A 22,087-nucleotide genomic window follows, 5' to 3' on the forward strand; every position below is an offset into this window, starting at 1 on the left:
CCGCTTTTTTTGTATAATAGCTTGGCTTTGGAGGAGGCAATGGCTGCAAACAAATTAGTTTTGTTGTATGAACTAGTGAAGTTTTGCAAAATGAACTTTTATCAAATCATCCCAAAGGAGCACGGCCGGAGTTGAACGGCCTACTATGGCAAAGTTGAACGGCCTGGGCATGCAGCGCCGGCTGTAGGTGGTAGACACCTGTGGCGGTGGGCGCCCAGCTGCAGGTCGAGGCCACTTCCAGTAGGCCAAGGCATGTTCCAGCTGAATCTGCAGGACGGGCAGGCTAGCAAGAGGAATGGCAAGATGGCGAGGCAAGAGGTTGGAGAAGAATTTCCAGGCAGAAGAGGAAAACGTCCATGGTGCGCCAACGATGAAGGATGGTGTCTGGGGATGGGGCCCCTGGGCGGCGCGCTTGGGGGCTAGCGGTGGATGTCGGTGCACATGGGGAGAGGCGGGATCCGACGCGGGCTTCCCGCAGGGGCAGCAGCTTGACCGCTCCGCCGGCCACCTGGGTCGCGGGGACCGGCAGTTAGGCGGGATCCGATGCGCGCTCTGGGTATCTTGTCGGCGTCGGTGGTTGTCGGACCGGCGGCGTCCGGCGATGGCGAGGTCCAGTTGCGGCGGTTGTTTGGAGGGAGCCCAACCGCGGTGCGGGGCAGGGAGGGAGGCGGCGGCGCGGGAGGCGCGGCGGCAGGGGATCCAGAGCGAGCGGCGCGGGAGGGAGGGGTCGGGGTGGGCGCTCCATGACGATCTGGGCAGTTCGTGGGCTGGTGGTTTTTTTTCCTTCGGCAAGTTCGGGAGCAACTGATCGGGCCTTATAGGGTGTGCCATGATCCAAATAACTATTCTAATCCCGGGATTAGAATAGTGCTACTCTCTCTCTATATATATATATATGTGTGTGTGTGTGTGTGTGTGTGTGTGTGTGTGTGTTGTCCTGTATGCAATCCCATCGCACAACACACACGTCTTGTTAAGTTGAACCGTTTTTGTTCTCTTGTGTCAACACAAACAGTTCATCTGAGTGAACTGCATGTCGTATATCGCACACACCTTGATCTGGCCGATCGTTTCTTTTGTGTTGCCTAATCACAAATAGTTCATATGAGTGAACCGTATGTTGTATATCGCACACACCTTCATCTGGCTGCCCGTTTCTTTTGTTTTGCCTAATCACAAACAGTTCATCCGAGCGAACCGTATGCTGTGTATCGCACACGCCTTCATCTGGCTGCCCGTTTCTTTTGTTCCTCCTCATCGCAAACAGTTGATTAAACTGAACCGTATGCCCTTCATCGCACACGCAACTAAAATCTGAACCGTGTTTGATGCATCCTCCATCGCAAATGTTTTGCACCTTTTTGACGGTTTTCATACACCACCGTTTGCGATTATCGCATCGCACACAGTTTCTCGAAGGGTCTCTGATCGCAGTGTCGCGTTAGCAGCATCCTGCAGTAGTGCTTTATAATCACCCGGTTACGTTGTGACGTTTGATAGCACACAAGGTATTCCTCCGGTATCCGAGAGTTGCATAATCTCATAGTCGAAGGAATATGTATTTGACATGAAGAAACCAATAGCAATAAAACTGAACGATCAATATGCTAAGCTAACGGATGGGTCATGTCCATCACATCATTCTCCTAATGATGTGATCCCGTTATCAAATGACAACTCATGTCCATGGTTAGAAAACCTTAACCATCTTTGATCAACGAGCTAGTCAAGCAGAGGCTCACTAGGGACACCGAGTTTGTCTATGTATTCACACATGTATTAAGGTTTCCGGTCAATACAATTCTAGCATGAATAATAAACATTTATCATGAATAAGGAAATATAAAATAACAACTTTATTATTGCCTCTAGGGCATATTTCCTTCAGGAGCCAATATGGGCATCCAGGTTCCGCTATTGGTTATTGACCGGTGAGGTGTCTCGGTCATGCATACATAGTTCTTGAACCCGTAGGGTCCTCACGCTTAATGTTCGTTGACGATACAGTGTTATATGAGTTATATGTTTTGGTGATCGAATGTTGTTTGGAGTCCCGGATGAGATCACAGACATGACGAGGAGTCTCAAAATGGTCGAGAGGTAAAGATTGATATATAGGACAATGGTATTTGGACACTGGAAGTGTTTCGGGACGTACCGGGAAAGAATCGGGTCACCGGAAGGGGTTCAGGGCACCCCCGGCAAGTTATGGGCCTTATGGGCCAAAGGAGGGGACAGACCAGCCAACAAGGGGGCTGGTGCACCTCCTCCCTTGTTTGGCCAGCCCTAGAAAAGGAAAAGGGGAGGACTAGCCCCTCCTGCCTTCCCCTCTCATGGGAGAAAGGAAAGGGGGGTACCACCCTCCCCTACCTTTCCCCACGCTCTAAATAAGGAAAGGGGGCGCGACTTGGGAGAGACCCCAAGTAGGATTCCCCCTACTTGGGCACCCCCCCTTGGCTGCTCCTCCCTCCCACCTATATATATGTGGGAGGGGGCGCCTAGCACACAACAGACAATTGCTTAGCCGTGTGCGGCGCCCCCTCCACCGTTTACACCCCCGGTCATATTTTCATAGTGCTTAGGCGAAGCCCTGCTGAGATAACTTCACCATCGCTGTCACCATGCAATCATGCTACCAGAACTCATCCACTACCTCGCCGTCTTGCTGGATCAAGAAGGCGCGGACGTCACTGAGATGAACGTGTGCTGAACGTAGAGGTGCAGTACGTTCGGTACTCGATCGGTTGGATCGTGAAGAAAGTTCGACTACATCAACTGCGTTGTCAAACGCTTCCGCTTACGGTCTACGAGGGTACGTAGACACACTCTCCCCTCTCATTGTTGTGCATCTCCTTGATAGATCTTGCGTGGGTGTAGGAATTTTTTTTTTCATGCAACATTTCCCAACAGCCCATACATAGTCGGGCGCTTCTGCCACATTGGTTCCGACAAACTGGACCCATCCAAAATCTGCTCCAAATTGACTAGTCCACCACTTGGACCACACTCCTCCCATGCACGTCCTCCATTTCCTGCCACTGCACAGCCACCCACCTCCTCCCTTACTCAATGTACGAGATACCGTCCTCATCCACCGTAGTTGTTGTCATCGTTGACTACCATGTTCATCACCATTGACATGGATGATTCCTCAGCAGAATCGGTGGGGATCCCCACCGTGGTGGTCAGTTGCAAGGCGGATAACGTCGCCCAGAGGTAGTGCCGCCAGAAGAAGCGGGAGCGTGAAGTGGTTGAGAAGGTAGCTACGGAGAGGAGCGGTGCGAAGATGAATGGTGATGATGACATGGACTTTGGTGTGAGTAGTGTGGCAACACGGACCGATCTGTCCGTGGGAAAAACAAGTCGTTGGTAGGGCCCCACTCGGTTCCCGCCTCCATGTGGCCAAGCATCCCGGATAGCTTTTCGGAACACGCCACTGCTACGGACATGATGGTCGACTCATTGCAGCTCCAAAGGCATTAGACGGTGTCGGCCAAGGCCCGGGCCGACATGCCCTCATGTTGTTCGATGGTATGCCCCAATAAGACCGCGTACATTCACTGCCCCTATGACATTTGCATTTGTTCATTCATTTTATTGCACATACCATTCAATCAAACTTGTAGGATGATAGTTTAGTTGTGATGCATATTGTAGGAAATAATGCTAAACATGATAAATGATTGTCAAGAGCCTTTGCAATTTGACATGGGGATACAAATTCCCCTATGTATGATGTAGGGCAAACATAAAAAAAGGTAGTGAAGCCAAGAGGTCTGGCATTCACACAATTTGAAGATGTTTTGTTAGTCGAACACTAGCATGGATCCGATATGTGGAACCGAGCAAAAAGGCATTATATATTTGGAAAAATTCACAAACTTTATCATGAGCAAAAACCCTATGTGATGCCATACTGAATCATTAACGACCACAACGCGTGCTCTCTCCAACATAGATGATTCACCATCCAAGAGAATGTGAGCAAGTTTGTTGGTTTCCTCGAATAAGTGCTTGATCGGAACCAAAGCCGCATCGGATACCAAAGCCATGCAACTTTGGCGGTGGCTTTGTACTAACAAACCAAGAAGAAGCCATTCACTTTGTCCCATTTTTGGATGAAATTGAATGAGAAACCAAGGTGGCAAACCGTCCTTGAGGATATTTAAAGCGACACAAAGAAGATGTAGAAAAATGATGTTTCTAGCTCCATTCAATGAATTGGATTGGATGATGAAGAAAAGAAAAATGGAGGGACGAACATACAAGCCACCGCGCAAAGAGGAACCGACCGGTGATGGGAAACAAGTGGGAGAAGGACATGATCACGCGTGATGGCATGGCAACAAAAACGTCTACCACTGGGACAAGCATTTTTTCCACCAAGGAGGTGAAGAAGGAGGAGAGGTACAAGATCTTCATAGATGTGCAAAGGGAGAAGATGGAGTTCGACTAGGAGAGGTTGAACATGGAGACGGAAAAAATAGAATTGGAGAGGCAATTTTTTTCCAGAATGGGAGCTTGAAAAGACGACGACATTGGAAGAATTGAGAGAGAGAGAGAGGGATCATGTTGCAGAACACTATCTTGGATGATGAAGGAAAGAATTGTTGATCGACATGAAGAAGAGGATCAACGACAACAAAAAATGAAGATGTTTGAATCATTCGTGTATCGCCTATTGATGGCCCACAAGTATAGGGGATGAATCGTAGTCCTTTCGATAAGTAAGAGTGTCGAACCCAACGAGGAGCAGAAGGAAATGACAAGCGGTTTTTAGCAAGGTAATTTCTGCAAGCACTGAAATTGTCGGTAACAGGTGGTTTGATAGCAAGATAATTTGTAACGAGCAAGTAACAATAACGGTAAAAAAAGTGGAGCAAGGTAGCTCAATCCTTTTTATAGCAAAGGACATGCCAGAACGGCCTCTTATAATAAGCAAAGCATTCTTGAGGGCACACGGGAATTTCATCTAGTCACTTTCATCATGTTGGTTTGATTCATGTTCGCTACTTTGATAATTTGATATGTGAGTGTGATACATCTCCAACGTATCTATGTTTTTTTTATTGTTTCATGTTGTTATATTATCATTCTTGGATTTTTTTTACAATCATTTTATAGCAACTTTATATCATTTTTTGGGACTAACCTATTGACATAGTGCCCAGTACCAATTGCTATTTTTGGCTTGTTTTTTACTTTGCAGAATATCAGTACCAAATGGAGTCCAAACACAGCGAAACTTTTTGGAGAATTTTTCTGGACTAGAAGAAACTTGATGGGCCAAAGAAGTACCAGAGGGGGCTCCGAGGGGAGCACAACCCACCAGGGCGCGCCCAGGTGGGTTGTGCCCACCTCGGTGACCTCCTGCACCGCCTCTTTGCCCTATAAATACCCAAATATTCCAAAAACCCTAGGGGAGTCGACAAAACACAATTCCAGCTGCCGCAAGTTCCAGAACCATGAGATCCAATCTAGGCACCATCACAGAGGGGTTCATCATCCTCATTGGTGCCTCTCCGATGATGCGTGATTAGTTCATCATAGACCTACGGGTCCTCTCTCTTTTTTGATTCTCAATACAATGGTCTCTTGGAGATCTATTTGATGTAACTCTTTTTGCGGTGTGTTTGTTGGGATCCGATGAACTTTGAGTTTATGTTCAGATCTATATCCATGAATATTATTTGAGTCTTCTTTTGATCTCTTATATGCATGGTTATTTATAGCCTCGTATTTCTTCTTTGAATCTTTGGTTTAGTTAGGCCAACTAGATAGATTTTTCTTGCCATGGGAAGATGTGCTTTTTTTGAATAGTTTGGATTACTTACCACATGTGTCACGTGGTTGATTTGTGATGGGTTCGATCGTGCAGTGTTCTTTTCCAGTGACGGAAGGGGCAGTAAGACACGCATGTATTGTTGCTATTAAGGATAACAAGATGGGAGCTATTCCTACATGAATAGATCTTGTCTACATCATGTCATCGTTCTTATTGCATTACTCCGTTTCTCCATGAACTTAATACACTAGATGCATGCTGGATAACGTTCGATGTGTGAAGTAATAGTAGTAGATGCAGGCAGGAGTCGGTCTACTAATCTTGGATGTGATGCCTATATATTGATCATTGCCTTGGATATCGTCATAATTATTCGATTTTCTATCAATTGCCCAACAGTAATTTGTTTACCCACCGTGTGCTATTTCCTGAGAGAAGCCAATAGTGAAATCTACGGCCCCCGGGTCTATTCTTTATCATATTTGCTTTGAGATCTATTTTTATTTGCTTTTGTTTTCAGATCTATTATTCTAAAAACCCAAAAATACCTTGGTGCACTTTTTTGTTACTTATTTTATTTCGCATTTTATCGAGATCTCTTTATCCAATCTATCACATTTTTTATCCCGTCAACTTGACAATTTTCGGCACCGTTACCCAAAAGAGGGATTGACAACCCCTCATAAGCATCGGGTTGCAAGTATTTGTTCTTTGTGTGCAGGTACCGTTTACATAGTGTTGCTTGGTTCTCCTACTGGATTGATACCTTGGTTTCATAACTGAGGGAAATACCTACCGTAGCTGTATTGCATCATCCCTTCCTCTTTGAGGAAATACCTACGTAGTTCAAGCGACATCAGGGTGGACCAGTGCTTGGTTGTTGTTCTTACTTAAACAAGCCTCCCACTTATGATTAACCCCCCTCGCAAGTATCTGCAACTACGAAAGAAGAATTAAGATAAAATCTAACCATAGCATTAAACATGTGGATCCAAATCAGCCCCTTACGGAATAGTGCATAAACTATGGTTTAAGCTTCTGTCACTCTAGCAACCCATCATCTAATAACTATTCCACAATGCATTCCCTTAGGCCCAAAGATGGTGAAGTGTCATGTAGTCGATGTTCACATAATACCACTAAGGGAATCACAACATACACATCATCAAAATATCGAACGGATATCAAATTCACATGATTACTTGCAACATGACTTCTCCCTTGACCTCAAGAACAAAGGCAACTACTCACAAATAATATTCATGCTCAAGATCAGAGGAGTAATACATATCATAATGGATCTGAACATATAATCTTCCACCAAATAAACCGGCTAGCATCAACTACTAGATGTAATCAACACTACTAGTCACCCACAGGTACCGGTATGAGGTTTTGATATAAAGATTGAACACAAAAGATGAACTTTGAGATGAGATGGTGTTGATGAAGATTGGCCTCTCAAAGATGAGAGGGTTGTTGGTGATGACGATGGCTTCGATTTCCCCCTCTCGGAGGGAAGTTCCCCTGGGGGAATCACTCCGCCGGAGGGGAAAAGTGCTCCTGCCCAAAGTTCTGCCTTCAGACGGCGGCACTTCGTCCCGAAAGTCCTCTCCTTATTTTTTTTCTAGGTCAAAAGACATTATGTACCAGAAGATGGGCATCAGATGTGGGCCAAGGAGCCCACTACCCACCAGGGCGCGCCTGGAGTGGGTGGCGCTCCCTGGTGCCTAGTGGGCACCTGGGTGGCCCCCTCTGGTAGTTCTTTTCTTCAGTATTTTTTATTTATTCCAAAATAATTCTCCATAAAATTTCAGCTCATTTGAGATGAGCTTTTTCAGGTCCAGAATTCCAACTACCGCAATTCTCCCTGTTTGTGCAAACCTTGTATATTATGAGAGGAAAGACATTAGAATTACTCCACAAAGTGTTAAAAAGCATAAAAACACTATAAATAACAGTAGGAAAACATGATGCAAAATGGACGTATCACCTATCTATGTGTGAATTATTGAATTTTATTTTGGCATGTTGAATTCTCATTTATCTGTATCGTTGAATTATCAAATTGATGATGAATTTATACTATATGATGGACATCCATGGATATGAGGGCTGGCATATGGGAGTATGGTTGTCCGGGAGGACAAATGAGAACCCGCCCGATGATATTCGCGGGCATGACAGCAGACGTATACGTGCATGGATTTGCTAACTCCGTTTGTAGATGCTCTAACTGTAGTAGGTGAGCCCTTGTTAGGCCCTGTTGGGGTCTCCTCGGGCTACTAAAAGTCCTGAAACCTACCTCTCAACTCTTGGATACATGTCCACAGAAAACAAAAATCAAGAAGCTAGTGTTTCACATTCTTCTCCGACTCTTGATTGAATCAGACCGGGTGACTAGAACGAAGCATTTTCCCTATTAGCTGGTGAACGATCACTAGGAGAGGATGGTATTTCAAATGATTCTCTTGGCTGCTTTAGTTCTGAGGGGATGGTGAAAGTGCTAGTTATCGACTAGAGGGGGGTGAATATGTGATTTTTATGAACGTCTTCAAAACACGGGGGCTTTGAAGACAAGCAGTAGAAATGAACCTATTGATATGCAGCGAAAGGTAGCCTACACTAGACAAGCCATAGTCAAGTAAGCAATGAAGTGAAAGCACGAAGACTATCAGTAGCTAGGTAGTATAGATCAGGATGGAAGATAGTATGAAGCCAAACAACAACAGTCTTTACACAATGAAGTCAATCAGATCATACAAGCAGGCAATGACTTCACGAAGACAAACTGTAAGTAAGAGAGGTAAAGGATAGAACCAGTTGCTTGGTGAGGACAGGGATTTGTTGGACCAGTTCCAGTTGCTGTGACAACTGTACGCCTGGTTAGGGAGGCTGAGATTCAACTCAGAAGACCGTGTCTTCATCTTATTCTCCTTGAGCTAAGGACACACAGTCCTCGCCCAATCACTCTGGTAAGTCTTCAAGGTAGACTTCCAAACCATCACAGACTTCATTCACCGACAATCCACAATGACTCTTGGATGCTCATAACGCGACGCCTAACCGGCTGGAGGATTCATAGTCCTCAAGTGTAACAAGTCTTCAGATCACGTAGATAGAAAGACTTCAGTGATGCCTAACACTCTTTGGCTCTGGGTGTTTAGGGCTTTGTCCTCGCAAGGATTTCTCTCTCAAAGGCTTTGGAGGTGGGTTGCTCTCAAATGACAAAAGCCGTGCACTAACTCTAAGTAGACACCAATTTATGATGTAGGGGGTGGACTATTTATAGCCAGGAGGCAACCCGACCTGATTTGTCCGAGATGACCCTGGGTCACTAAGGAACTGACACGTGTCCAACGGTCAGATTTCAAACACACGTGGCAGCTTGACTTGGGCTACAAGTAAAGCTGACTTATCCAGCTCTGGATAAGATTTGCTCTTATTGTCTTCGCTCGAAGACATAGGATTTGGTTGAGCATCAATTCAGTCACTCTGATTTTATTCACTTGGACTCCACTTAACAGTACGGTGGTTCCTATGACTCAACAAAGAAGAAAAGGGAACTACGAAACAACTATGTCTTCGCAATCTATAGTCTTCATGCGATGTCTTCTCATGTCATAATCTTCAATGTGAATCTCTTCACAGACCACCATTGTCTTTAATGTCTTCACACATTTTTAGGGGTCATCTCTGTTAGGTAAACCGAATCAATGAAGGATTACTACCTGTGTTATTTTGCAATTCTCATAAACACATTAGTCCCTCAACTAAGTTTGTCGTCAATACTCCAAAACCAACTAGGGATGGCACTAGATGCACTTACAGATGACAATTTCTTCAGAACAACATGGTAGTTTCTTTAAAAGAAATGCATTTTTCCTTAAAAAACTACCAAGAAAAATCGTTCGCTTGCCATTTCCTTCCAAGCTGAGGTTTGACAGATAACATTTCTGATTTAAAGTTCTACAAGCCCATAATCCGCTTGTGAAGTAAAAAAGAACTACTACTACATGGGTTGTGGCTCAACTCATATCCAAAACTAGATCATTTGAAAGATCATACAAGCCAACGAACCGTTTTCAGATCGTTTTAATTTTGGATTGGTGCGAACTAGCAATCCCCTTTTTGTTATCGAAGGCATTTGCCCTATGATTTCTCCAACTCCGCACTTGGGAATGCGAGATCCTGTCTTTCCCCGCTCCAGAAAATTACACTAGCATAGCTTTATATCCCAAATTTTAGATCAGCAGAGCTCGGGCGCGCGCGGAATTCAAAGCCGGATGCTAACCATGCCACTTCGACCTTACTCGTACGATGCTCCAGTGGGCCACATGTAAATCGAATTTTGACGTAAGATTTTACAAGATATTGTATGCAACCTGGGTCAATGTTGTACAGTAGATTTTTTGAAAATTTGTATGACGTGTTGGACTTCCATTTCACCGCTTGGCACGATTCCAGCTACAGAAGTGCACCCAAGTCACTGCTTTTACCATCAAAGCTCCAAGTTGCAAACTTCTTCAGTGAGGCTCTTTCCTGATACACAGAATAACTAAAAATCCTCTTATTGGAACGCTAAAGCATATAAAGGCCACCAGTAAAGGAGTACAAAAGAAGGGGTAACCAGTAAGATTCGTACAAGTCCTCTAGCACAAAAAAGTTACCAACAAGTACGAACTACAGAATACCTGCAAACCAAGTGTATATCTTTAGTTTCCGATGCATAATGACTTGTGAGGGAGCATCATCAGATAAAGAATGCTTCAAGCTAATAAATTCCAGGGTATAGAACACCAATAGGATGTTACATAGAAGAGAGGATACACCGTGTCCCTGACATGAAACCTGTGGTTAAACCAAATGTTTCATAGGCAACATACCTTCAGGATTTACACAACTGATTTTGGATCTCTACCTATAAAATTTTATAACAGCGTAGACATGTCACATTCTGTTTACCAATAGTCTTTGCAAGAGCACACACCATTTTCAAAATGGTGGAACCTCTTTGCGTCCCTCGCAATGATCTGACGGCCAACAAGCTTAGAGATTATCTTAAGAGCGGTGTGGCAGTCTCCACAGGAGCGAAGGTTCTTTATAACCCGAATTGGCGAACGGACAGCACTGGTTATAAGACCGTAACTAACAGCTAGTCTCTCACTGTGAGCTAGCAAGGCATCCTCTTTAGTTTCTGGATCAACGTCGTGAAGCACAAATCGAGTATCCGCAATATAGCCAGCCTCCTTCATATGAGCCGCCAAGTACCTCAGCTCTTCATAGATCTTAAGGGTTTCTGGATGGGATCGATCCCCTGCTCTGTATTCATGAACTTTGCTCCTAGCTTCAGCAGTATTAGCCTTTTTCCTTTCTTTCTCCTTTGCAAGGTCTGAAGCATTTACAGGGAAAAGACCCGTTTTAGACTGCTCATTCAGCCTAGAAGGATCCAGGCGTTCTATAATCTGAGCACAACGATCCCCAAGCTCTAAGTATCCATTAAGTCGGCACATATTCATCAAACTTTCCCAGATATCGACGCTCGGTTCCATAGGCATCCGTTCAACAAATTCACGAGCTTCATCAACATAGCCCGACTGGCCAAGCATATTAACAATGCTCGCATAATGATCCATGGAAGGAATTATACCAAAATCCTTCTGCATTGATTCAAAATGCAACATGCCCTCGTCAACCGATCCCAAAATTCCACAGGCCAAAAATACATGTGTGAACATGCCAGAATCTGGCTTATCTCCAGTCTGCTTAAAACGATCAAAAAAGTCAGTTGCTTCTTCACCAAGACCATTATGCACAAACCCTGAGATTATAGTGCTCCAAGATGTCAAATCATGCTGCGCCATAGTACTGAAAAGTTTCTTTGCATCTTCCATCGAGGCACATTTAGCATACATGTCCAAAATTTTGTTGTTAACATCTATGTCAACAGCTAGTTCTGATTGAGATATTTGATCATGTATTTGTCTTGCTTCTGCAAGAGCACATGCATCAGCGCATGCTTGCATCAGTTTAAAGTATTGAGGAGCATGCAGTACAATGCCTTTTCCTTGCAGCACCGGTAGAGCTTTCAAAGCTTCTTTTATGTTCCCATCTTCACATAACTTATCCAGTTCCTCAATAGTACCTTTGGATATGCCGCTGGCTTCATCAGATACTTCAGAAGGTGATCCATTATTTGGCAGGCTGCCAGGCAGTGAATGCTGGAAATACATGTTATCTTGATAGGGCTTACTGCTCAAGTTGTTCCCAGCTGACGTAATAGGTTGAATATCTGAATGAGATTCTGGATAAGTTCTGTTATGGCTGTGCTGTACATCTGTGTTTACATTCATGAAATGCTCTTGATGATTTCTCTGCGTGTCAATTTTGTTAGTGGTATAATGACTCTGATATGCTTGTGAAGCATTGTATCCAAAATCACCTCTGTGGCCTTGCTGGAATACTGGAAAATGCTCCTTATGGAAATGGCTAGTATTTGGATACTGTGAGGCAGAATTCACAGGCCTATTTGCATGATCATGACTTTGATAATCATTCTGCTGCTGAACGTTTCCAGTTAAGTTTTGATATGACTGTCCTGAAGGACCATATCCATTCTGCCTACCATTATAGTTCTGCTGGTTACTTTGGGTGTTGTAACCAAAGTTGTGTGTGGCATATCCAGTGCCATTGTGCTGCTGCTGAGTACTTGGTGGACCTCCATTAGAACTTGGGTGATTGTATGCACTACTTGCCTGATCAGGCTGCCTGGTATTGTATCCAAAATCACCATTGTGGCCTTGTTGAGGTCCTGCAACATGCTCCTTACGGGAACTGCTTGGAGTTGGATACTGTGACGCAGGATTGCCAGGCTTGTTGAAGTAATTACCATTAGATATTCGATCAACCTTCTGTTGATGAAAGACTTGCTGGTCACTTCCAGTTGGGCTTTGATGTGACTGTGCTGATGGGCCATATCCATACTGCCCACTAGTATAGCTCTCCTGGTTACTTCGGGAATTGTATCCAGAGCTGCAATCATATCCAGTAACGTCACGACCTCTTCGCACATTACCATCTGCAGAAAGGCCATTAATAGCAGGTATGACACTCTGCTGCTGATGAGCACTTGGTATATCGCCCTTGGGGTTTTGGTGGCCATATGCACTATTGCCCCCATACAATTGCCTGGCAGTATATCCAGGTGGCTCGTTATTCACTCTTGCACCGGTATATGGCTGGCGACTATCTGGTAAGCCATACGATCCACCGCTCTGGTAAGGTTGTTCAGAATTGCGTCCATAATGTGCATTGACACCGCCATCAGCATGCACACCTTTATTTCTATCAATGCCTTCTGAAGAATGAGCTGAAGGGGGATCCCTCTGCAAGGGGCGGCTGAAATGATCAGGTGAGTGTTTTCGGCAGGACTCTCCGTAGTTCCCTGCGTTTTGCACCCCCCAATCACGGTGATAGTCTCCATCAATTTGTTCGGATGCCACACTGCCAGCGCCTCGATGCGGAACCAAAGAACGCGGGCATCCTCTTTCAGCTGGAAGACTGAAACAGAATAGCAAATATGTCACGTTAATTTCCAGGCAAGAAATATGTGTTGAAGAAATCACAGTGGCCATTTGGGGACGTCAAAGCAATCTGTTTGGCTATGTGAACACTGAAATTATAGGGGATTGAGGTGGCCGGCTATTTTCAGCACACTGAAATTATAAGGTGCTATGAGTGGGCGTATGTGTTTAGTATCTCTGCCATCTCAAGCTCCGGCCGAAATTGATTTCTACTACATATTTTTTGGAAAAAAAAAACTTCTATGTTTAACTCATGTGGCTCTGTTTCTATCGCAAATGAGCACAAGTTCACAGAGAGGACTAAACCACTGGACGATGAAATCATGATTAGTAGGCAGGGGAAGACTGGTCCAAGGACTTGGCGCAGGCGTGCGGTACCTGTGAGGAGAACCGACTCGACGGGCGGGGGAGAGGAGCGCGGCCGCGAGCTCGCCGCGAGGGGAGTAGCGGGCGGCGAAGAGAGCCCTGCGCGCTCCAACCATGGCAGCCATCTCCCTCCACCTCTCAGCGCGGCGTGCTCCTGCTGTTCCGTGCGCCGCGGAAACCCTCCCGGAGACGAAGAGCCCCAGCCGCCAAGCGGAAAAAGAAAGAGGAGGCTGCCCTACGGTGGAGCGGCGGCGGCGGCGGCGCGGCCGTGCGTGCGCGGTGTGGTGGTGGGAATGATCCCCCCGCTCGAGCCGGACGGGTGGGTATAGCTAGCACACGGCCTCGCCCCGAAGCTGGGTCGGTCCACTGGGCCTCACTACCTACTGGGCTGGGCTTTTCACTTTCAGGCCTTCCTCCCTTTGTATCGAATTTCTAGTTTTCTACTACCCCAGTCCAAAGGACCAAGCTCGCACATGGTCCGCCTTTCCCTGAGATCCTCGCGGCCGCACGGAGACACAGCTCGCAGCCGCGGCGCACAGCGGAGCGGCGGTCCGCCTGCCTCCGCCGCGCCTATGGATTCGTCGTCGCAGCCGCAGCCACAGTCGCCTGCTGCCGGGGGCGACCCGTCGGAGGACGGCGCGGCCGCGGAGCTGCCCCGGCTCACCGTGACGCAGGTGGAGCAGATGAAGGTGGAGGCGCGGGTAGCCGACATCTACCGCGTCCTCTTCGACGCCGCGCCCAACGCCAAGTCCGTCATGTAAGGGACCCTCAAGCACGCTCCATATTAGTACTTCTCTTTAGCTACTAGCCTGCTGTTCGCGGTGTTTGGGAGTAGCGGGTTTGGGTGCGAGAGATGGACTTCAGGGTGCGGAGATCAGATAGGTTTGCTTGGCTTCTGCTCGAAGTTGGAAGCTCACTGATAAGTTCACCTATGTGGCAGATGGGGGGAGGAATTGCTTGATTGTGGTACCAAAATGTTTGCTCATAGAAGCTTAGTGCTGTCAATTAGGTCGTATATAAGTGTGCCCTTTAATTTGGAACAACACTGACTTGAGACTATGATGTTCTCCACTTGCTTATACCGAACTTTGATCGTTATTTTTTTTTTGGCTGCAGGCTAGAGCTGTGGCGCGATCAACATGTCGAGTATTTGATGAAAGGGCTGAGGCATCTCGCACCTAGCTTCCATGTGCTCGATGCCAAGTAATGCTTCTCCAGTGTTAAATTAACTTAAGTGCCGTCCCTGATTTATACTTTGCTTACAATTTTCTTCTGGTTCTTCCAGTCGGCCTTGGTTATGCTATTGGATGGTTCATGGGCTTGCGTTGCTGGATGAAACGCTTGACGATGACCTCGAGAACGATATTGTGGACTTCTTGTCTCGATGCCAGGTTTGTTGATCTGTTACAATATAATTGTATGGATATCTTGCTGCAGTTTGCAGTTAAATTTTGATAACACTTATGCTTAAGGATATATATGCTGAAAACTTTACAAGCAGACTGTTTAAGGCTTTGTTTCAAACTTCTGCTCTTCTTTGCTGATATGAAAAACAAGATTGAATGGAACCGCTTTACCAAACTGCTTAAGGTGGTGGGGCTACATGAATAAACCTCTCAATCCACGTGTAGTTTTGCATATATACATACTATAGATTATAGAAACTAAAAAAGTTGCTGAGACAATATGCTCTGGTTGCACGACACAGTAAATCTTATATGATTTTTTTATGGAAAAATGCAAGTAGTATTGGTCATACATAGTTAAAGCACTGGAGATACCCATTTGCAGATACAGTAATTTCTGAATATTACCATTTTCTTTCTCTTATGGTGGCTAAATTATAATTGTTTCAGGACAAACATGGTGGATATGGTGGTGGACCTGGGCAGGTTTGCTCTAACCTCAAACTCTTTTTAATTCCCCACATTTAGGTTGGTCAATCTTTTGCATTAGTTCTTGAAATGCAATTTTAGGCAACCATGGAATTTGGAACAGGCCATGTGAATGCTGGGCTGTAGAGATACTGGATCTGACATTACTTTCAAATGTTTTGCTTCAAAATGAGTGCTTAGACCGTCCTAGGCTACTTGGCATGCTCACATGAATATACAAAATAACTTTGACAAATCATTTTAGGGTTATAAGAACTTCGGAGATATGTTTTATATGAAATATGTATCTGTGTGTTTGGTATTTGTCTATTTGATGACCTAATGTGTTCATATAACTCAAGAAGCCTGCTGTAGTTGGCAAAGCTAGCTTTTGTAGTGGTATTGTTTCTCCGTCTTTTGGAAGTTCAGAGATAGCATTAATCTTTTTTTTTTTGTTAATTGATCTGCCGTTTCATGTTTATCTACTCATTCAAGATGATAATTTCCACTGACCAGTTTTAAATTTCATCCTTTTGTTCACCTTTCTTTGGTAGTTACCTCATCTCGCTACATCGTACGCTGCTGTAAATACACTTGTAACCATAGGGAGTGAAAGAGCGCTATCATCAATAAAAAGGTAACTCTATGTCCGCTCTTGGAGAAAGATGTTATTTATATCTGTGTCGTTTTCTTAACCGTTCTAAGTTGTCAATCAGGGACAATCTGTACAAGTTTATGCTTCTAATGAAGGACAAATCAGGTGCTTTCAGGTGTGTTTTCTCGATAGTGCATAGGGCAAGGAAAAATACTATTTCCATACCAAGTTCCATCTGACTAATGTCTGTTACTCCATTGAAAATCCTTCAACCAGAATGCATGATGGTGGTGAAATTGATGTCCGCGCTTGCTATACTGCAATATCGGTGAGTTTCTTGTAGTTCTTAGTGTTTCTGTTGCCATTCTCTAATATTACGCTTGTTGAGATTTAGGTTGCCAGCCTCGTGAACATTCTTGATGATGAGCTGGCAAAAGGTGTTGGAAACTACATAGCAAGGTTTGCTTTGGTTAATGTGTTTTTTCAATTTTGCAATTTTAAAATATGTGGTTGATTTGTTCAGATAACCTTTTTCTATAGAATGATTGGTTAATTCATACACTATATGCCCCCCAGTTGTCAAACTTATGAAGGTGGGATTGCGGGAGAACCTTCTGCTGAAGCTCATGGTGGGTACGTTTCTAAGGATGTTCTCTGATGATTTTTTTTTTGCGGGGGATCTCTGATGATTTTTATGTATCTGTTAAAAAGTTTAAATAAAAATTGCTTTGATAAGGTACACTTTTTGTGGGCTGGCTGCAATGGTCCTGCTTAATGAAGTGGAGAAACTCGATTTGCCTAGCTTGATTGTAAGACGACCCCTCCTACTACTTTATTCAGTTTTCCTTCTATTACAGTATGTATGTGTGTGTGCTAATTTTGGTTGCAATTAGTTGAACTTGGCCCTTTGGTTTTCAATTATGTAAAGGAGAAATGTATCGGATATTTTTTAAAAATCTATTGCTTTATGTTTAGGAAATAGAAAAAGGTAACTTGTCAACTCTCAATTGACTAAAAGATTGTCCGAGTTGCAACCTGTAACAACTGAAACTGTGCACTTCACAACCTCGGGTAGTTTTGCGAGTATTTTTGACTGGCATGGATGCCATGTGTTCACCATGTTACTACCATGTCATCAGACAAATCTAACAACCGAAACATATGTCCAAGTTGCAACCTCTAACGACCGGAGCTGTCTACTTTACAATCTTGGGTGTTTTGCAAATATCAAAAATCTCTTAATTTCTGTGAAACTGTAAAGAGAGAAGAAAGAGAAAAAGATCTGGCACGGGACTGTTTTGTTTGATGATATGTCAGTGGCATGATATCCATGTCAGCCGAAGCCAGTTGTGAAACTAACTAAGGTTGTAAAGCGGACGGTTTTGTTATTTCATGGTTGCAACTTAGACGATTTTAGAGTCCAAATTTGGAAGTTGACTTTTGCAATAGTTCAGAGTTGGAAGTGGACTCTTGCGGAAGTTCCAGGTTGAAAAGTGAACCTTTTCTAGGAAATATATGAAGCCACATATGTAATGTGTTGTCACATCATTGTTTGTTGCAACACTAACTAGGGCCTCATCATTTAGGGCTGGGTGGCATTTCGTCAAGGAGTGGAATGCGGATTCCAAGGACGGACAAATAAATTGGTTGATGGTTGCTACTCCTTTTGGCAGGTAAAATACCGCTATGTATTTGAACTTCTTAAGCCACATGTTCTGCTCCATATATGACAGATGTCTTGTGTATGTCCAGGGAGCTGCTATTGCTTTAGCTCAAAAGCTAATGGCAGGGTCTGATGAACAATCTAAACAATCACAGCCCAGCAAATTATCCTCGGTAGATGATTCTTGTGGGACCAGCTCATCTGGATTGGCTTCAGAAAAATCTTCTGTTGGTAAGTATTTTGTGCTCAATATTTTCTTATGGAAAATTATCTTGTGGTACCAGTGTGCTTTTCTTCATTAAAAACATATTTCTGCTTCAAATATCTGGTGAAATAAATAATTAACTGAGATTCCCTGTTATACTTACATTAAATATCATGCTTATATATCTTCTTTGCTGAGTTTATAAACTGTAACACATTGAAGAAATATAAACTCTCTTTTGGAATTGTGATGAGTTGGGGTTTGGCAATTCAATATGGTGTGATTATTGGTGTTTTCAAGTTTTTGTTAGTTCATCAGGAGTATATTCGTAAGTAACGTGCATTACTGCACTAGTGTCATTTGGTCACCTTGTTGCCTTGGTACCTTCGACACATATTTGTAACTTGAATACAAATTTCTAATGCTTCATAACCTGCGTTACATACTAGTGTCTAGTGCTTTGATTTACAAGTGTTGGGTCTGATCTTGATTTATGTCACCGTTTTGTGTGTTTTTGTTCTCTGATAGTGGATTATGCGAAGATTGGATTTGATTTTATGAAGCAGAGCAACCAAATAGGTCCGCTGTTCCACAACATTGCTCTGCAACAATATATCCTGCTTTGTGCACAGGTAAAAAAAGAACATCTTACTTCTTGCATAGATAGATATCTAGAGTTTCTATTTTCGGAACTTCAAATTTTCGAGCGTGCATTTCGTGATGGGATATAATTCTTCAGCTTTGAAAGTTCATGTTGTAATTGAAACTATGTCTACTGCTGAAACACACAGGTGCCGGAGGGGGGATTGAGGGATAAACCTGGAAAGAACAGAGACCACTATCACTCATGCTACTGCCTGAGTGGCCTCTCAGTTAGCCAGTACAGCGCAATGACAGGTTCCGTTTCATGCCCCTTGCCGCAGCACATGCTTGGCCCATACTCGAACTTGCTAGAGCAAATTCATCCGCTCTACAACGTTGTGCTAGAGAAATACGAGGAGGCCTACGAGTTCTTTTCGAGCGAGTGATCAAATGTACACCTTTACAGTCTCAGATAGCTAGGACGATCTGTGATGTGGCTTCAAGTACTGGGGATATTTCTGCAACGTGTCCGTTTGTTGTATACTAGCAGTCATTTGAATAATTGGATTATGCTCCTTGCACCGTGTATGACTGATTCACTATGAGTGCATGGTGAGAGGCTGAGCTCTTTTGGTTACATGTCTCGGGGATGTTATTGATAGCATTGCTGACTGATGCCAAGACATTCTCTTCCTAACTCGTGCTCGGCATCTTAACCTTCAGGGCCTGTTCGGATGACAGGAAAAATACACCCTCTACAAGTCAAAACCTCCTCCAATCCACCCCAATCCCCCTGTGAGAAGGTGTAACCGAACAAAGCCTCAAATGGAACGTTGGATAGGAAAGCTATGTGCCATATGCCTCGTGCGACTGGATATACTCACAAAGTGGCAATGCAAATATATGTTTCGTGGCCTGTTCCGTACAATGTTAAATTCTAAGGCTTGTGGATCTGTTTAGTTTATGTGTCATATTTTTTTTAGATGTTTTGTGCCATATCTCAAAAGAGAGAAGTCCATATTTCAACTCTGAATAGTCAAGAATCAACCCATCGTCCAAGGCGTAGGCGGGCGTGAGCCGGGTGCAGGGGCCGGTGGGTTGGCCTCTTCGTGTGGCTTGGCCACCTTCGTCAAGTCAAGGTGGAGACTTGCTGGATTTGCGCGAGGCGGTTGCTTCGCCTCTTGTTGGCAACGTCCTCGTGTTTTGATTTTGGTGAGGGGTTTGGTCCAGGATGCCAGGCCTGCCCGCGGGTGGTGGACTGCCCGTTTGGCTCTCCAGCGAGTCTCATGGTAGCGGTGGTGGCTGCACTTCTTGGTCGAGTCTCATGGTGAAGGTGATGGCTGCCAGTGGCGGAGTCAGAAATTAAGGATCAGGGGGGCCAAATAACTCAAAGTTTCAATAACAGGGGCCAAACAATACTAATACATGTATTTTTTATAAAATGTACACTGTTTATCTAGTAATTACCAGCAAATCAGTAATCTTAAGGGGGGCCAGGGCCCCTACTGGTCCCCCCTGTCTCCGCCATTGATGGCTGCACTTCTTGGTCGTGTGGCCGGCAACCAGTGTGGCGGTAAGTGATCCTGTCTCGCAACGGGCCTTACCCTTGGGTGCGCTTGATAGACTCGAAGGCGGTGATGAAATTGCGCTGTTAAGGGGATTTGTGTGTGTTTTTTGCGGTGCAATTTTTGTTATACGGTTTTCTCTTTAATATATTTTGTAAGAAAGACTTTCTCACTATGTTATATCATTCGGCCGTGTTGCTTTCTATATAAAGCGAGACAGAAGTCTATTTCAAGAGACTACTACTATATGTGGAAACAAAGTTTTCATAGGAAGTGGAAACCAAATGTTCCAAAAAAAGCCTGAAAAATGAGAGAGGCGGTATTATGGGAGCTATGATAAATGACATAAATTTGGCAACCAAAAGTGAGACATATGAAAATATGAGTTATTTAAAGTGATGTTGATTTCTTTTCACACCTCCCAAGTGATATTGATTTGATTTTATATCTTGCACGTTTCTGAAACCTGTGGGTTATATAACACTATAGGTTTTTTGTCAAAATTTTGGAATATTTGAAACATGATTTTCAATTCGTTTCACCAGATATAATACTCTCTACCTTGTACTCCATCCGTTTCTAAATATAAGCCCTTTCAGATATTTCAATAAAATGAGTGAATCTACACTCTAAAATATGTCTATCCGTATTTAGTTCATATTGAAATCTCTAAAGAGCTTATATTTAAAAACGGAAGGAGTATCTTGTAAAGTTTAAAAGTTCAACACCAGGGCAAACTAAATATCGACATGCTTGGGTGCAAAGCAAAGATAACACTATTTACCTAATATCCCTAGAAAACTAAGCGGATGGCATTGGCACCCTTGACCTAATATTCGCCGTCGTAGAGCCTCCGGCCGACCTCGAACGATGCAAAGGCGTCGGCGCAAGCATACTGCAGTTGGTCCCGCGTCAGCCGCGGTGCGTCCCAGGCGCTGACCCGCACGTGGTGCGGCTTCTCGGGCCACACGCCCATCACCTGCCACACGAGGCCCTGCAGCCCGGTGTGCCGCACCGCCGGCTTCCCCAGCGTGTTCGCGGCGAGGTAGCGCAGGTCCACCGCGTTCGTCACCTGCAGCCCGTAGTGAGCGCTGAGCTTCTGCGCGTCGCCGTAGACCCCGACGCCGACGAAGGTGAAGCGGCCGTCGGCGAGGAAGTCGAAGAGGGAGTCCGGGACGTAGTCGGCGCGGAGGATCTGGAAGACGAGGCAGCGGCGGCCGACGCACAGCTGCAGCAGCGCGATGGGGCCCGGCGGGAGGCCGCGGAACGAGGGGCGCCACTCGACGTCGAGGCCGACGACGAGGCGGTCGAGGCGGCGGCGGTGGATGCGGTAGACGAGGTCCAGCCACTCGTCGACGACGCCGCCGGAGGAGGTCAGGGTGGTGTGGACGTGGTCCTGGTCGAACGCCACGATGCAGTGGCCGTCGCCGAAGTCCGTCACCATGGAAGTCGCCATCTCGATCGTCCTCCCGAGGTTTCGAACTGCTGTTTGGTATAGATAGACTAGATCAGAAATCCAGAGTAGATTTGTCTTGCTGGGTCTCGGCCGTATATATTGTAGCGGTACGACGGTGCGTCTGTTTTTCTTTTCCTTTTCTTTAGGGGAGTTTTTCTTTTCCTTTTTGAGGCAACAAAAACGACGGTGCGTCTGTTTTTCTTTTCCTTTTTTGAGGGTAATAGCTAAATTTTATTGATCAAAAGCCACAAGAAGTGGGATACAAAAAATATCATGAGGTTGAAACCAAATATGGCACGAGCCCCTCGTCCAAAGAATTCAAAATTTTAGCTAGTCTATCTGAACAACAATGCTACATTCACAGACTTATTATTGGGTTTTACGAGTTCCTCCTGACATGGCAAGTTACTATT

The 22,087-nt window shown here is 44.7% G+C and overlaps 3 protein-coding genes across 4 annotated transcripts; 1 reads left to right on the top strand and 2 right to left on the bottom strand.

Moving 5' to 3' along the window:
* Positions 1-10,053: 10,053 nt before the first annotated feature.
* LOC119268913 (pentatricopeptide repeat-containing protein At4g32450, mitochondrial-like) lies at positions 10,054-14,026 on the bottom strand. Of its 2 annotated transcripts, XM_037550631.1 has the most exons (3): positions 13,747-14,026; positions 10,707-13,345; positions 10,054-10,624 (listed from the first exon to the last, which is right to left on the bottom strand). In XM_037550631.1, the coding sequence occupies exons 1-2, from the start codon at positions 13,857-13,859 to the stop codon at positions 10,747-10,749; spliced, it is 2,712 nt and encodes a 903-aa protein (XP_037406528.1). In that variant the 5' UTR covers positions 13,860-14,026; the 3' UTR covers positions 10,054-10,624; positions 10,707-10,746. The 2 variants fall into 2 exon arrangements, with proteins under 2 accessions (XP_037406528.1, XP_037406527.1); XM_037550630.1 differs by having other exon boundaries at positions 10,542-13,345.
* A 280-nt stretch (positions 14,027-14,306) lies between these two features.
* On the top strand, positions 14,307-19,099 carry LOC119268914 (protein farnesyltransferase subunit beta-like). Its single transcript, XM_037550632.1, has 14 exons — positions 14,307-14,491; positions 14,851-14,937; positions 15,020-15,125; positions 15,591-15,626; positions 16,163-16,245; positions 16,325-16,378; positions 16,480-16,531; positions 16,598-16,662; positions 16,780-16,836; positions 16,940-17,012; positions 17,790-17,876; positions 17,956-18,097; positions 18,600-18,703; positions 18,863-19,099. Exons 1-14 carry the CDS (start codon positions 14,307-14,309, stop codon positions 19,097-19,099), a joined length of 1,368 nt encoding a protein of 455 aa, XP_037406529.1.
* Positions 19,100-21,047: 1,948 nt separating this feature from the next.
* Positions 21,048-21,724, bottom strand: LOC119271929 (Werner Syndrome-like exonuclease). Its single transcript, XM_037553562.1, has one exon. It carries the CDS (start codon positions 21,672-21,674, stop codon positions 21,048-21,050), a length of 627 nt encoding a protein of 208 aa, XP_037409459.1. The 5' UTR covers positions 21,675-21,724.
* Between the last annotated feature and the right edge of the window lie 363 nt (positions 21,725-22,087).

The sequence above is a fragment of the Triticum dicoccoides genome, chromosome 3A (assembly GCF_002162155.2).
Source record: "Triticum dicoccoides isolate Atlit2015 ecotype Zavitan chromosome 3A, WEW_v2.0, whole genome shotgun sequence".
Classification (NCBI taxonomy): Eukaryota; Viridiplantae; Streptophyta; class Magnoliopsida; order Poales; family Poaceae; genus Triticum; species Triticum dicoccoides.